This window comes from Babylonia areolata, chromosome 25, assembly GCF_041734735.1.
Source record: "Babylonia areolata isolate BAREFJ2019XMU chromosome 25, ASM4173473v1, whole genome shotgun sequence".
Taxonomy (NCBI): domain Eukaryota; kingdom Metazoa; phylum Mollusca; class Gastropoda; order Neogastropoda; family Buccinidae; genus Babylonia; species Babylonia areolata.
Window position 1 is genome coordinate 2,790,428 of NC_134900.1, and position 12,610 is coordinate 2,803,037.

At 43.2% G+C, this 12,610-nt stretch overlaps 1 protein-coding gene across 1 annotated transcript in view; it reads left to right on the forward strand.

Moving 5' to 3' along the window:
* LOC143300076 (muscle calcium channel subunit alpha-1-like) overlaps positions 1–12,610 on the forward strand; it is a 96,835-nt gene that overhangs the window by 67,764 nt on the left and 16,461 nt on the right. The window contains exons 33-38 of the mRNA XM_076613637.1: positions 1,939–2,113; positions 3,165–3,292; positions 5,564–5,660; positions 7,113–7,317; positions 9,815–9,945; positions 11,741–11,851. Of these exons, the coding sequence (XP_076469752.1) occupies positions 1,939–2,113; positions 3,165–3,292; positions 5,564–5,660; positions 7,113–7,317; positions 9,815–9,945; positions 11,741–11,851 (847 nt within the window). The remainder of the gene's footprint in view (positions 1–1,938; positions 2,114–3,164; positions 3,293–5,563; positions 5,661–7,112; positions 7,318–9,814; positions 9,946–11,740; positions 11,852–12,610) is intronic.

Genomic DNA, 12,610 nt, shown 5'->3' on the forward strand with positions numbered 1-12,610 from the left:
AGTGCGATGGGCCACGATCGTGGCTCTGTTTACATAAGGTCCGACATCGTACGGCTATGCTCGGCAGCCTTCGTAAAACTGCCTCGTTCTGGTGTTACTGCCTCCCTGCTTGTGTTTGCACAAACTCTGACCGAGTTTATAAGTCCAGATCTTCGTATTTTTTGTAAACAATGAGTGACACTGAAGTTGACAAAGCTCAGGAAATGAGTGACCTTGTCACTAGTGATGATTCATTTGCTGACAGGGATTCTGGTGAAAACGGCTTTGTTATTTTGACACTTGGGCATGCTGGCTTGCTTGTTGTTCATTCAGTTTTGTGTCTCCAGCCACAAAAACTGGGGGGTGGGTGATGGGGGTGGGGAGGGGTGGTAAAGTGGGTTAGGCATGGATCTATTGCGATTTCTTGACCAAATCAAGCTAGAAAACTGGAAATTATTTTGATTTAAAGCATTCTTGCTGCTTTTGAAAGCAACATGAGCTAAAAGAAAACATTTATTTCTGTTTTTGCCTGTGATTGCATAAAGTATTGTAGATGTACGCGTGCATGGCGTCGGTGGGTGTGTCTCAAACAAATAATACAGTGCTTATAATTTCATTGTTTCAGTTATATTCATTTCATGATTCTGCAGCCAGAACATTTTCTGCACAGTTTAATGCCAATTTTGAGATTTTGACTCTGTAAAAGATGTGAAAATACCTATAAACATTGTGGTTGACGTTTTTGGAAAACAAGTTTGCAAAATTTGTTGTTTATATCCTGTGGAATATCTCCAACTACTTACAAGGTACAGCCTTTTTCTTACTTTTATCTGATTCTTCATTCACTCTACTTTCCAAAAATGTATAGGTTTACCTATTTATTCTTACTGATAAGCATACAAATGCCCCAAATCAGAGCACAGGTAGCGGAGGCAAACTATCCCTTTGTTTTAAGCATGATTTCTGTAAGTATGTTTTATTATATCCAGCACTTTGAGGGTTAAATGGAGGTGAAGTGTCAGAGTGTGTTGACTGATCCATATAAGTTACACTGTATCTTCTGTTAAGAAATAATACATCTTAAATGGAGGTGAAGTGTCAGAGTGTGTTGACTGATCCATATAAGCTACACTGTATCTTCTGTTAAGAAATAATACATCTTAAATGGAGGTGAAGTGTAGAGTGTGTTGACTGATCCATATAAGTTACACTGTATCTTCTGTTAAGAAATAATACATCTTAAATGGAGGTGAAGTGTAGAGTGTGTTGACTGATCCATATAAGCTACACTGTATCTTCTGTTAAGAAATAATACATCTTAAATGGAGGTGCCTTGACAGAATCAGGTAAGTGTGCGACATTTGGTCCAGTGTTCAACAGGGATCATGGTTCAGGGCCCTGTTCCACTTTCAGCATGGTGTTATGTTCTTGAGAAAGGCAGTTTGCTCTGACTTTGCCCACTCTGACCAGGTGTGAATGGATACCTCACTTTGGTTAGGTAAGGTCAAATTGGTGGAAGGAGAGGATTGGGCTGAGCCCTAGACTGTGTTGTCTGTGTGCGTGCTTGTCTGTGGTAAACTTTAACCAGTGGCATTTTCTTGGCTGCTGCAAATGAGTAGTCAAAGGTCGAGGCCTTCAGTTGCCAGAATTGAAGTTTCCATGCACATTTCATTAAACTGTGACTTGTCATAGTGTTCTTAATTCAGATTAAAGGTCAGAATCCCCAACTTGACACATATATAACGAAAGAAAAAAATTTGCAGGTACAAAAAGATATGCATTCTATCTTCATCAAACATGGTACTTTGGTCATGGTGAGAACGCTTACATACACACGCATCCCTACACACGCACACCCTCACACACACACACACTGCACACACTTGAGATGTATGATGAGATGTCAGTGAGGCTGTTGGCAGTGTTGTGGACAGAGTGTGTGTATATACCTGTGAGCAGGTCAGCCACAGGTGAGGCATGGCAGGAGATCATGCTGTCATGCCGGGACTCCTTTGAGGTGAAGTGCGACAAAGCGTCGGACAGCTACAACGCCACGTACCCTGACCGGAACAGCTGTGGGACCCGCTTTGCCTTCATCTACTTCATCTCCTTCTACATCCTCTGCTCCTTTCTGGTAGGTTTGTCTGTTGCTTCACATCTTTTCTTTCTGTTGTCAGAACAGTAAGAATGTGTGTGTGTTTGTGTGTGTGGAGAGAGCTGCAGTGATGCAGGAAGTATTCCCAGCCTGTGGGGCTCACAGTCCTTGGTTTATATCAGAGATTGACATTTGCTTACAGCTTGACCAACAGCGAAGTGAGAGCTGTGTGATCAGTAGTTTCTCCACTGCATTTGGATTTCATTGAAAGCTTAACTCACTCAGTACGGCCAGTCCTCTCTTCTCCTCTACACAGACCCCTCGGATGTCCAGTGGGTGCCTCAATGACCCAACCTTTAGCTTCCGTCATCAGAATTGTGGTATTCTTTGTCAACATTCACTTCTTCAGTATAAAAGCCTTCCGCTTGCAATATTTTGATGGTGGTAATTGGGGTGAAACGCTGTTAACGTCGTCTCTTCCGCTGTTCATATGGAGAGAGTTAAGTCTTTTGTGAAGGACTGTGGCTCTCAGACTAGGAGGCAAGCTTGCGCTGGTTCTTAATGCTGCAGCTGTGGAGGCTAATTGGACTTTGGGGACCATCCCAGCAACAACTGTCCTAAAGTCTTCATGGTTGACACAGTGGGGATGTAATTTGGGCAAGACACTTTCCACTATAATCAGCTTCTAGCCCAGATAGTTGGGACAGCAGTTTCCTCCACTGATGTTCTGATGGTCATAGACACAACTATCATATTTGTTGTCTATGTGCACAAGTGACTGTATTGTCATTGAATATGAAAGCCAGTACTTACAACTGGTGTACAGAGATGTCATTAATTGCCACCGTGACTCATGAACTTGTCACATGAAATTATATCATTCCAGAAATGTTTGGCATTTCCTTCATAATAAATGCTTTCACTTTTTTTCTCTTTTTTTTTTTTTTTTGATTTAGAAGGACAGTCTCTTTTGATTATTGTGGGTGATGTAAACTCTTTTGGTTAAATGTGTGTGTGTGTGTTGCATAACATGTTTATGCATTACTTGTGTGTGGCAAGGATTGACGGGATCAGTTCTGTGTGTTGTCAGATCATCAACTTATTCGTGGCCGTCATCATGGACAACTTTGACTACCTGACGCGTGACTGGTCGATCTTGGGGCCCCACCATCTGGATGAATTTGTGCGGCTGTGGTCAGAGTATGACCCTGAAGCCAAGTGAGTCGTTGCTCAGGCTAGGCAAGTTGTGCTGTGAGCTGAGTTTAATCATAGCCGTGCTGGTATACATGATGTAGAACATATAAGAAGCAGTTTATTTACACTGAAACACACACACACACACATTGTGCCATTGGATGAAGTTTTGAAGTATATTTTAGACAGTGCAAGCGTCACCAAAAGTGATGTTGCAGAGGATGCCATGATGGCATTAATTTGTACACATTCACTACAACACAGTTGTGGGGTCATTTGTACAGTCATTTCACAGCAGTACTGTCATAGTGACTGAGCAGCCAGTTACAGTAGTGGTGATAGAGTTTCCCAAATTAGGGGAGAAAGTGTGAAGTGACTGAGCAGCCAGTTATGTAGTGGTGATAGAGTTTCCCAAATTAGGGGAGAAAGTGTGAAGTGACTGAGCAGCCAGTTATGTAGTGGTGATAGAGTTTCCCAAATTAGGGGAGAAAGTGCGTAGTGACTGAGCAGCCAGTTATGTAGTGGTGATAGAGTTTCCCAAATTAGGGGAGAGTGTGAAGTGACTGAGCAGCCAGTTATGTAGTGGTGATAGAGTTTCCCAAATTAGGGGAGAAAGTGTGAAGTGACTGAGCAGCCAGTTATGTAGTGGTGATAGAGTTTCCCAAATTAGGGGAGAAAGTGTGAAGTGACTGAGCAGCCAGTTATGTAGTGGTGATAGAGTTTCCCAAATTAGGGGAGAAAGCGTGAAGTCAGAAAGTGACAGAATGTCACACATTGAACACACAGATATTTCAAGTCAGGTATAGTCATGGATGGGTGAAATGATCACAGTGATTCAGTGAGCCCTGCAGATATTTATGCTTTTAGTCACAGTGCACAGAAAATGATCCCAACGCCGACTGTCCTAAAACCCTCTTGGCCAAGAGAGTGGGGATGTACTTGGGCAAGACACTCTCCACTATAATCAAATTCTAGCCCAAATAGTCAGAACAGCAGTTGCCTCCTCTGCTGTTCTGATCGTCATAGTCGGACACGACTGACAGTCATATAACAGAAAATGATCAGTGGGTTTGTTGCTGTTGTTATAAAAAGTATGATAAAAAAAAACGAGCGAGTGTTGAGTCTGTACATTCACATGAGTGTATACATTTTTCTTTGCTTGCATATGAGATGTGCGTTTGTGAAACTAAATATCTTTGCCTGCGTGTTTGTGTGTATGAGTGCGGTTTGTGTGTATGAGTGCGTGCATGTGCTTGCATCAATGGTGGCAAATGTTGAAGGTGCTGTTGCCTTGACATGTGTGTTGTGTCTGGTGGTGTGTGAACGATAGGGGCCGCATCAGAGTGTTGTAAGTGTGATTGCCTTGACATGTGTGTTGAGTCTTGATGGTGTGTGTGAACGATAGGGGCCGCATCAAAGTGTTGTAAGTGTGATTGCCTTGACATGTATGTTGAGTCTTGATGGTGTGTGTGGACGACAGGGGCCGCATCAAAGTGTTGTAAGTGTGATTGCCTTGACATGTGTGTTGAGTCTTGATGGTGTGTGTGAACGACAGGGGCCGCATCAAAGTGTTGTAAGTGTGATTGCCTTGACATGTGTGTTGAGTCTTGATGGTGTGTGTGAACGACAGGGGCCGCATCAAAGTGTTGTAAGTGTGATTGCCTTGACATGTGTGTTGAGTCTGGTGGTGTGTGAACGACAGGGGCCGCATCAAAGTGTTGTAAGTGTGATTGCCTTGACATGTGTGTTGAGTCTTGATGGTGTGTGTGAACGACAGGGGCCGCATCAAAGTGTTGTAAGTGTGATTGCCTTGACATGTGTGTTGAGTCTGGTGGTGTGTGAATGACAGGGGCCGCATCAAAGTGTTGTAAGTGTGATTGCCTTGACATGTGTGTTGAGTCTGGTGGTGTGTGAATGACAGGGGCCGCATCAAAGTGTTGTAAGTGTGATTGCCTTGACATGTGTATTGAGTCTTGATGGTGTGTGTGAACGACAGGGGCCGCATCAAAGTGTTTAAGTGTGATTGCCTTGACATGTGTGTTGAGTCTTGATGGTGTGTGTGGACGACAGGGGCCACATCAAAGTGTTGTAAATGTGATTGCCTTGACATGTGTGTTGAGTCTTGATGGTGTGTGTGAATGACAGGGGCCGCATCAAAGTGTTTTAAGTGTGATTGCCTTGACATGTGTGTTGAGTCTTGATGGTGTGTGTGGACGACAGGGGCCACATCAAAGTGTTGTAAGTGTGATTGCCTTGACATGTGTGTTGAGTCTTGATGGTGTGTGTGGATGACAGGGGCCGCATCAAACACCTGGACGTGGTGACCCTGCTGAGGAAGATCTCCCCACCGTTGGGCTTCGGCAAACTGTGTCCCCACAGGGTGGCCTGTAAGGTAGGCTGTGACCGCACTGTGTGACCCTTGTCACTTCCCCTGCTGACAGTCTGTGCTGGGAATGTAGGCAGTTCAGGCGAACAGTTTGGTATGTCGCTGACAGTGGGAAGAAGTAGTAAGGATGACATGCCAGTCACAGAAAGCTGTGAGTATGCCTCTGAAAGTAGGAAGAAGTAGTAAGGGTGACATGCCAGTCACAGAAAGCTGTGAGTATGCCTCTGAAAGTAGGAAGAAGTAGTAAGGATGACATGCCAGTCACAGAAAGCTGTGAGTATGCCTCTGAAAGTAGGAAGAAGTAGTAAGGATGACATGCCAGTCACAGAAAGCTGTGAGTATGTCTCTGAAAGTAGGAAGAAGTAGTAAGGGTGACATGCCAGTCACAGAAAGCTGTGAGTATGCCTCTGAAAGTAGGAAGTAGTAGTAAGGATGACATGCCAGTCACAGAAAGCTGTGAGTATGTCTCTGAAAGTAGGAAGAAGTAGTAAGGGTGACATGCCAGTCACAGAAAGCTGTGAGTATGCCTCTGAAAGTAGGAAGAAGTAGTAAAGATCACATGCCAGTCACAGAAAGCTGTGAGTATGTCTCTGAAAGTAGGAAGGAGAAGTAAAGATCACATGCCAGTTACACACAGAAGGCTGTAAAAGTGTTGTTTGTTTCTGAGGTGTCCAGAGAGTGCTTAGAGATGGCAGCTGAAGAACAAGGGGAACAGTGTGACAGAAGTAGTGCTGGGTTTCTCTTGTCTTCTGCTCCGGATGCCTGCACAGCCAAAATATGTGGACATACAGTACAGTGGTGTTGTCCAAGGTACTCAAAAATTACAAAATACCCTGATAGTGATGACGACCTGCTACCTTGAAGTATGAACCCCCCATCTAGGGTGGACATGTTGCTAATCTGGTGTACTCTGACCTTGGGGAGCCAGGCTCATTTCCACTGTCAGAACGGGAAAGTCTGGGGGGGAGGGGGTGGGGGTGTCTCAGCATACTGCTGATCTTGGGTCATGATTGAAAGAGGACTTTTTTTTGGCATTTTGATTTTGTGTTTCATGAGAATCTGAATTAATTGCTGTATAAATCCATGTAAATGATTTAATTCTTTATGCAAATAAATGAATAAATAAATAAATTTCTGACTCAGCCAAAGAGAGGAAGGAAAAAAAAACCCACTTGTCTCCATGTCAGCTGTGAACTGTTATCTCAGTAGTTAGCCAGCTCAACCCAAGGAGTGACTGTAAAAAGATGCTGTGAAAGGAAGTGACTTTTTGGTAAGAGGGACAAAGCAAACATGGTCAAACACACACACACACACAAAAAGGAATACTAGCCAAACAGGAATTTAGAAAAGTGTGTCTTTTTGACTTTTACCATGTCACAATAATTGTATGCTGCATTGCTAGGGCATCGTGTTGTCGTGCTGTGTGTCTTGACCCTGACCTTTGCGTGCTGATGACAGAGACTGGTGAGCATGAACATGCCGCTGAACAGCGACGGCACGGTGATGTTCAACGCCACGCTCTTCGCCCTGGTTCGAACCTCCCTCAAGATCAAGACGGAGGGCAACATCGACCAGGCCAACGAGGAGCTGCGTGCTGTCATCAAGAAGATCTGGAAGCGCACCAGCCCCAAGCTGCTTGACCAAGTGGTCCCCCCTGCAGGTAGTAAGTAGTGCTTTCTGCATGGGCCGCCGTCCGTCCGTCCTCGCCAGTCCCCCCCGACACTTTTTGGTTGATTCTCCCCAGCACTGACGCCGTGTCTGTTGGCATGGCGTCATAGTTCCAGGAGTGTGCCCCTTCCTTCCCAGCTCCCCCAGCAACGTTTTCTGCACTCTGCACAACTTCTACCTACACATAGACCTGGGGCGGACGGCCGTAGATGATTTTTGCCAGCACTGTTTTCGTTTTTTTCTTCTTCACTTTCTTGGATTTTTTGTGAGAGTTGGTAGACTTGTAGTGGATGTGCTGTTTTGATTGATGTGGTTCAGATAATTCAGCAAACTTTGATTTAGATATGAAGTAATTGTTCTATTTAAAAGAATTAGAAAGGACAGTCTATGAGCATGGTTGTTTCAGCCTTATGTCCACCTTGTCCATGCATTGATTAGGGAAAACTGATTTTCAAACTGTGGTTAAATTTCAAGAAACATTTGACTTCCAAGTTTGGGACAAACAGTGTCTTTTACACCTGGCAGAATGTCTCGTGATCAAAGTATCCTAACAGAACAAGGCACAATGTGGCTGTGACCAGCAGAGAACTGCCCCATGCAGGACAGAAAGTGCTGTGCACCAGCACAACATCTGGAGGATGAATGCATCAAGCTAAATCATGAGGTCCAAGTCAGGGGGTGCCTGGTGGAAGAGAGATGGACATGTCCAGTCTCCCAGGTCACTGTTTGTGTTCACCTGTCAGGAACAAAGATTTATGGGGGAAAATATACCTCTGTACCTTCTTTCAAAACCAAGATTTAGGGGGTGTTGGGGAGGGGGGGAGGCCCTCTGTACCTTCTTCTAGAGTCTGTGAAATTAACTTCAGTTGTTGGCAGGACTGAAAATTAAGAACCTCCCAGCAATGTAAATTTTACACTGTTTGGATTTATGTCAGAATGAATCAAACCACCTGCTCTGAATAAATTACAGATGAATTGGAACTAAGTGTGTGACACTCAGATTTACATGACTGCTCAGGTAGTGAGATTAACCTTGACCAAGGTTGTGTGTGTGCCATCCTGATGGTTCATCAGTCAGCTTTTCCTGAATTGAGATTACAGTATGTCCAACAGTTTCATATTGCTATTACTGCTGTAGAAATATGAATACAAAAACCAGCTTCAGACGGTTGGACAAGGTGTAGCTGTTTGTGAAGTGTAGTCCTGAGATCTGTGTTTCTCAATCTAATTCAGTACAAAATGTGCTGATGGTCTTTGTGGCATGGTAAGTCTAGCCTTGATTTTCTTTGATTTTAGTTAGAAAAGATACCAGCATCCTTTTAAACCCCTTCTTTGCCAGAAGACTTTCTTTCTGGCTTGGATTAAGGTCTGATGAAAAAGAAAATTATTTAACATTCAGAAGTTTGAAAAGAGAACGACAATTTTCACTGCATCAACTGTTATTTGATGGAAAGAAACTTTTGGGGTAGAACATTCTCAAGTGGTTTTTCGTTTTTAATGAGACATTAAGGTTTGGTAGATCTCGTCTACCTTCTGTTTCTCTCTTTTCTGTCTTTCCTTTCCTTCTTTTTTCTTTCTGTCATTATTCCTTTCTTTTTCTAGTCTTTCATTATCCCCATCTGGACATGAGTCAAAAAAAGGTTTTTGTTTTGAATTTGTCATGAACATGTAGGCATCATTATGTTATTATGTTATATATTCATGTAATTTTTTTTTTATTAACTGTCAGAGCACTTAGACCCACAGTCGTGATTCTAGCTGTATTGTTGTTTGTTTGCTGTGATTTTTTTTTTTTTTTTTTTTTTTTTTTTTTTTGAGGTCTGTCTTGCACTTTAGATAATGACTATTGTAAACCTGTGCACTGGAGTTGAAATAGGTTTTTAGGTCTGTGTGTTTTATTCAGATTTTTTTTTCAGGTTTTATTTGTAGACAGGTGTGTTGTTTCTGAATGTTTTGATATTAATCCATTTAATATGATTTTTAGAGTATACAGAAGAAGACAGTTAAACCATACAAATATAGTTATTTGCTTGTGAAACTGATATGGAAGCAAAAAAAAAAAAAAAAAAAAAAAAATCATTAGGTTGATATATCAGAAATGTTTTGAACAGAATATTTTGAAAGTACTTGGGATATTGCTTTAAAACATCACAGGTAGGACGCTCAGGGTGACATTTTGTTTGCAGATGCATGAAATATTTCTTGCATGTTTGGTTTTAAAAAAATACATATATATAATGCAATTTTTTTATTGATGTAGATTTTTATTTTTTACTTAGCAAATTGTAAGATTAGAAACTTTTCACCACATTTTGTATAGGAGCTTTGAAACTGTTTCAAACCATATGATTCTACTCAACTGTTCATATGTGTGTATGTATGAGTGTGCCTTTGTGAGAGAGAGAATCTGCTTGCACATGTGAGTCTTTTTCCCTGAAGTAAAGGCAGAGTGTTCTAATGTTTTATGCTGTGTCGGGGGCTGGGGCTTTCAGGAGATGATGACGTGACGGTGGGCAAGTTCTACGCCACTTTCCTCATCCAGGACTACTTCCGGCGTTTCAAGAAGCGCAAGGAGCAGATGCAGAAAATCCAGAAGGGACAGGAGCACACCAATGCCCTGCAGGTGAGGATGGACGAGGCCACTGTGTGTGTGTGTGTGTGTGTGTGTGTGTGTGTGTGTGTGGAGTGTGTGTTCTGACTGTTGGGGTTGTGACTTTATCTTTGCCTTTTTTTTCTTTGGCTGTGCTGTGCAGTGGAGGATTAGGTCAGGAAGATGTAGAGTGCTTGGGAGGAATTCAGCTGTTTCGTTTTTACACACACACGTGCATGCCGTCATGCATACACATACAATCATGCAGGCACACACACACACACTCTCTCTCTGTGTCTTCGTCTCTCTCTTTCTCTCTCTCTCTCTCTCTCTCTCTCTCATCCTCACTCACTCAAATCAAACACACACACAAGATGTGGATTCATGCTTTGTGTCAGGAACTGTGTTCTATGTGAATGAAGGAATCCCCCCTCCTAATGAACTCTCTCAGCCCCTTCAGGACTTCTGCCTGTGCATCCCTCCCAGCTTGGCATGAGGAAGGGTGCTTCACCTCAGGCAGTGTTATAGCAACCGCGCAACCAATTGCTGTCAAATTTCACATTATGAATGAAATATAATTTTGACACAAGTTGCTGAAGTCTCAGGACATGGGATGCAACATGTTATTTTAAACTTTGAATCAGAAACAGAAATAGTAAAATGCTAGCTCCTGTCGATGTAGAAGGTTCTGGGCTATCTTCATGATTCAAGTGCCCTCTGTTTCGTCAAGAGCAGTCACTAATTTCATCTTCATTTTCCCAAGAATTATTGGATTGATTATTATTCAGATCATCATAATATGGGTCAAATTCTGTGCCATAGTCCATCATAATTTCATCAAGCACTTCCTGTGAAGTAAGCCTTTGATGTTTTGCCATGTGGATGTGGAAAACCAGATTTAAAAAAAACCACTCTAATGGTTCAGTTTTTGGAGGGAAACTTTGGGTGCCTGTGAGAAGGAAGTTTAGTTCCAGTTACCTGTCTTCCCTAGGAGTTTGATGCATAATAGGGAACTGATGAACTGGTTGAAGTGAACGGGTTTCTTCATCTGACTGCTAGCCATGCTCAAGCGGAGAATGGTGATCTGCAGCGCCCGCCTAGCAGGCAGGTGCAGGGTTGAATGAGTGAAAGGAAGGGTGGCTGTGTTCTATGTAAATGACTGGTAGCTGTGTTCTGTGTAGTTGAGGGAATGTTCAGTCCCAAGGAATGTCTATTTCCTGTGTAAATGAGGGGATGGGTGAATATTTATCTCCAGTGTAAGTGAAGGGTGGCTGTATTTTGTATTAATGAGGAAATGTCAACCCCACATGTGAATGAAGGATGGCTGTCTTCTGTGTAAAAGAGAGATTGTCTTTCTCCTATGTAAACGAAGGGTGGCTGTGGGGTGATGACAGTGTCATGTGATGGAGCGAGGTGACCACGTCATGTAACAAAGAGTGATGAGTGATGCTGGTCTTGAGGCAGGGTGATGACAATGTCATGTGATGAAGCGAGGTGACCATGTCATGTAACAAAGAGTGATGAGTGATGCTGGTCTTGAGGCAGGGTGATGACAATGCCATGTGATGAAGCGAGGTGACCACGTCATGTAACAAAGAGTGATGAGTGATGCTGGTCTTGAGGCAGGGTGATGACAGTGTCATGTGATGAAGCGAGGTGACCATGTCATGTAGATGCAGTGTCATGTGATGAAGCGAGGTGACCATGTCATGTAACAAAGAGTGATGAGTGATGCTGGTCTTGAGGCAGGGTGATGACAATGTCCATGTGATGAAGCGAGCTGACCATGTCATGTAACAAAGAGTGATGAGTGATGCTGGTCTTGCAGGCGGGCCTGCGGGCTGTGCATGACCTGGGCCCTGAGATTCGCCGCGCCATTTCCGGCAACCTGGATGAGGAGGAATACATGGACAAGGACATCGAGGAGCCTATGCACAGGGTCAGTGCTGTCTGTGTGTGTGTGTGTGTGTGTCTGTGTGAAAGCTTCAGCTCCAAAAAAAAAATAGACATGGGCACACAACTCCAAACCAAAGTTTAGTGCTGCTGCCCACCAGCTTTACACTCACAGGTCAACAGATGGTGCGGAGAAACAATCCAGGAATCTCTTTGAAGAAAAGACCATCCCTGGTTGATTTATGTGCTGTTGTTTGACACACGGCACCAACAGCGAAAGAAATGCAGGGACACAAATTAGTGTTTGATTCAAAATGATCTTGCCTGTCTGGTTATAAACGTGCCGCACAGAACACATGAGTGAAGCTCAGTGGAGCGTACATTGGCTGTATGTTGTGTGTTTTGACATGAACCAAAGTCCTGACTGGGCCTGGAGCTTCAAGCAGTAAACATTGAAATACATTGGCTGTATGTTGTGTTTTGACATGAACCAAAGTCCTGACTGGGCCTGGAGCTTCAAGCAGTAAACATTGAAATACATTGGCTGTATGTTGTGTTTTGACATGAACCAAAGTCCTGACTGGGCCTGGAACTTCAAGCAGTAAACATTGAAATACATTGGCTGTATGTTGTGTGTTTTGACATGAACCAAAGTCCTGACTGGGCCTGGAGCTTCAAGCAGTAAACATTGAAATACATTGGCTGTATGTTGTGTTTTGACATGAACCAAAGTCCTGACTGGGCCTGGAGCTTCAAGCAGTAAACATTGAAAATAGTAAGTGCTGTAACGAGCACGTTAAAGACT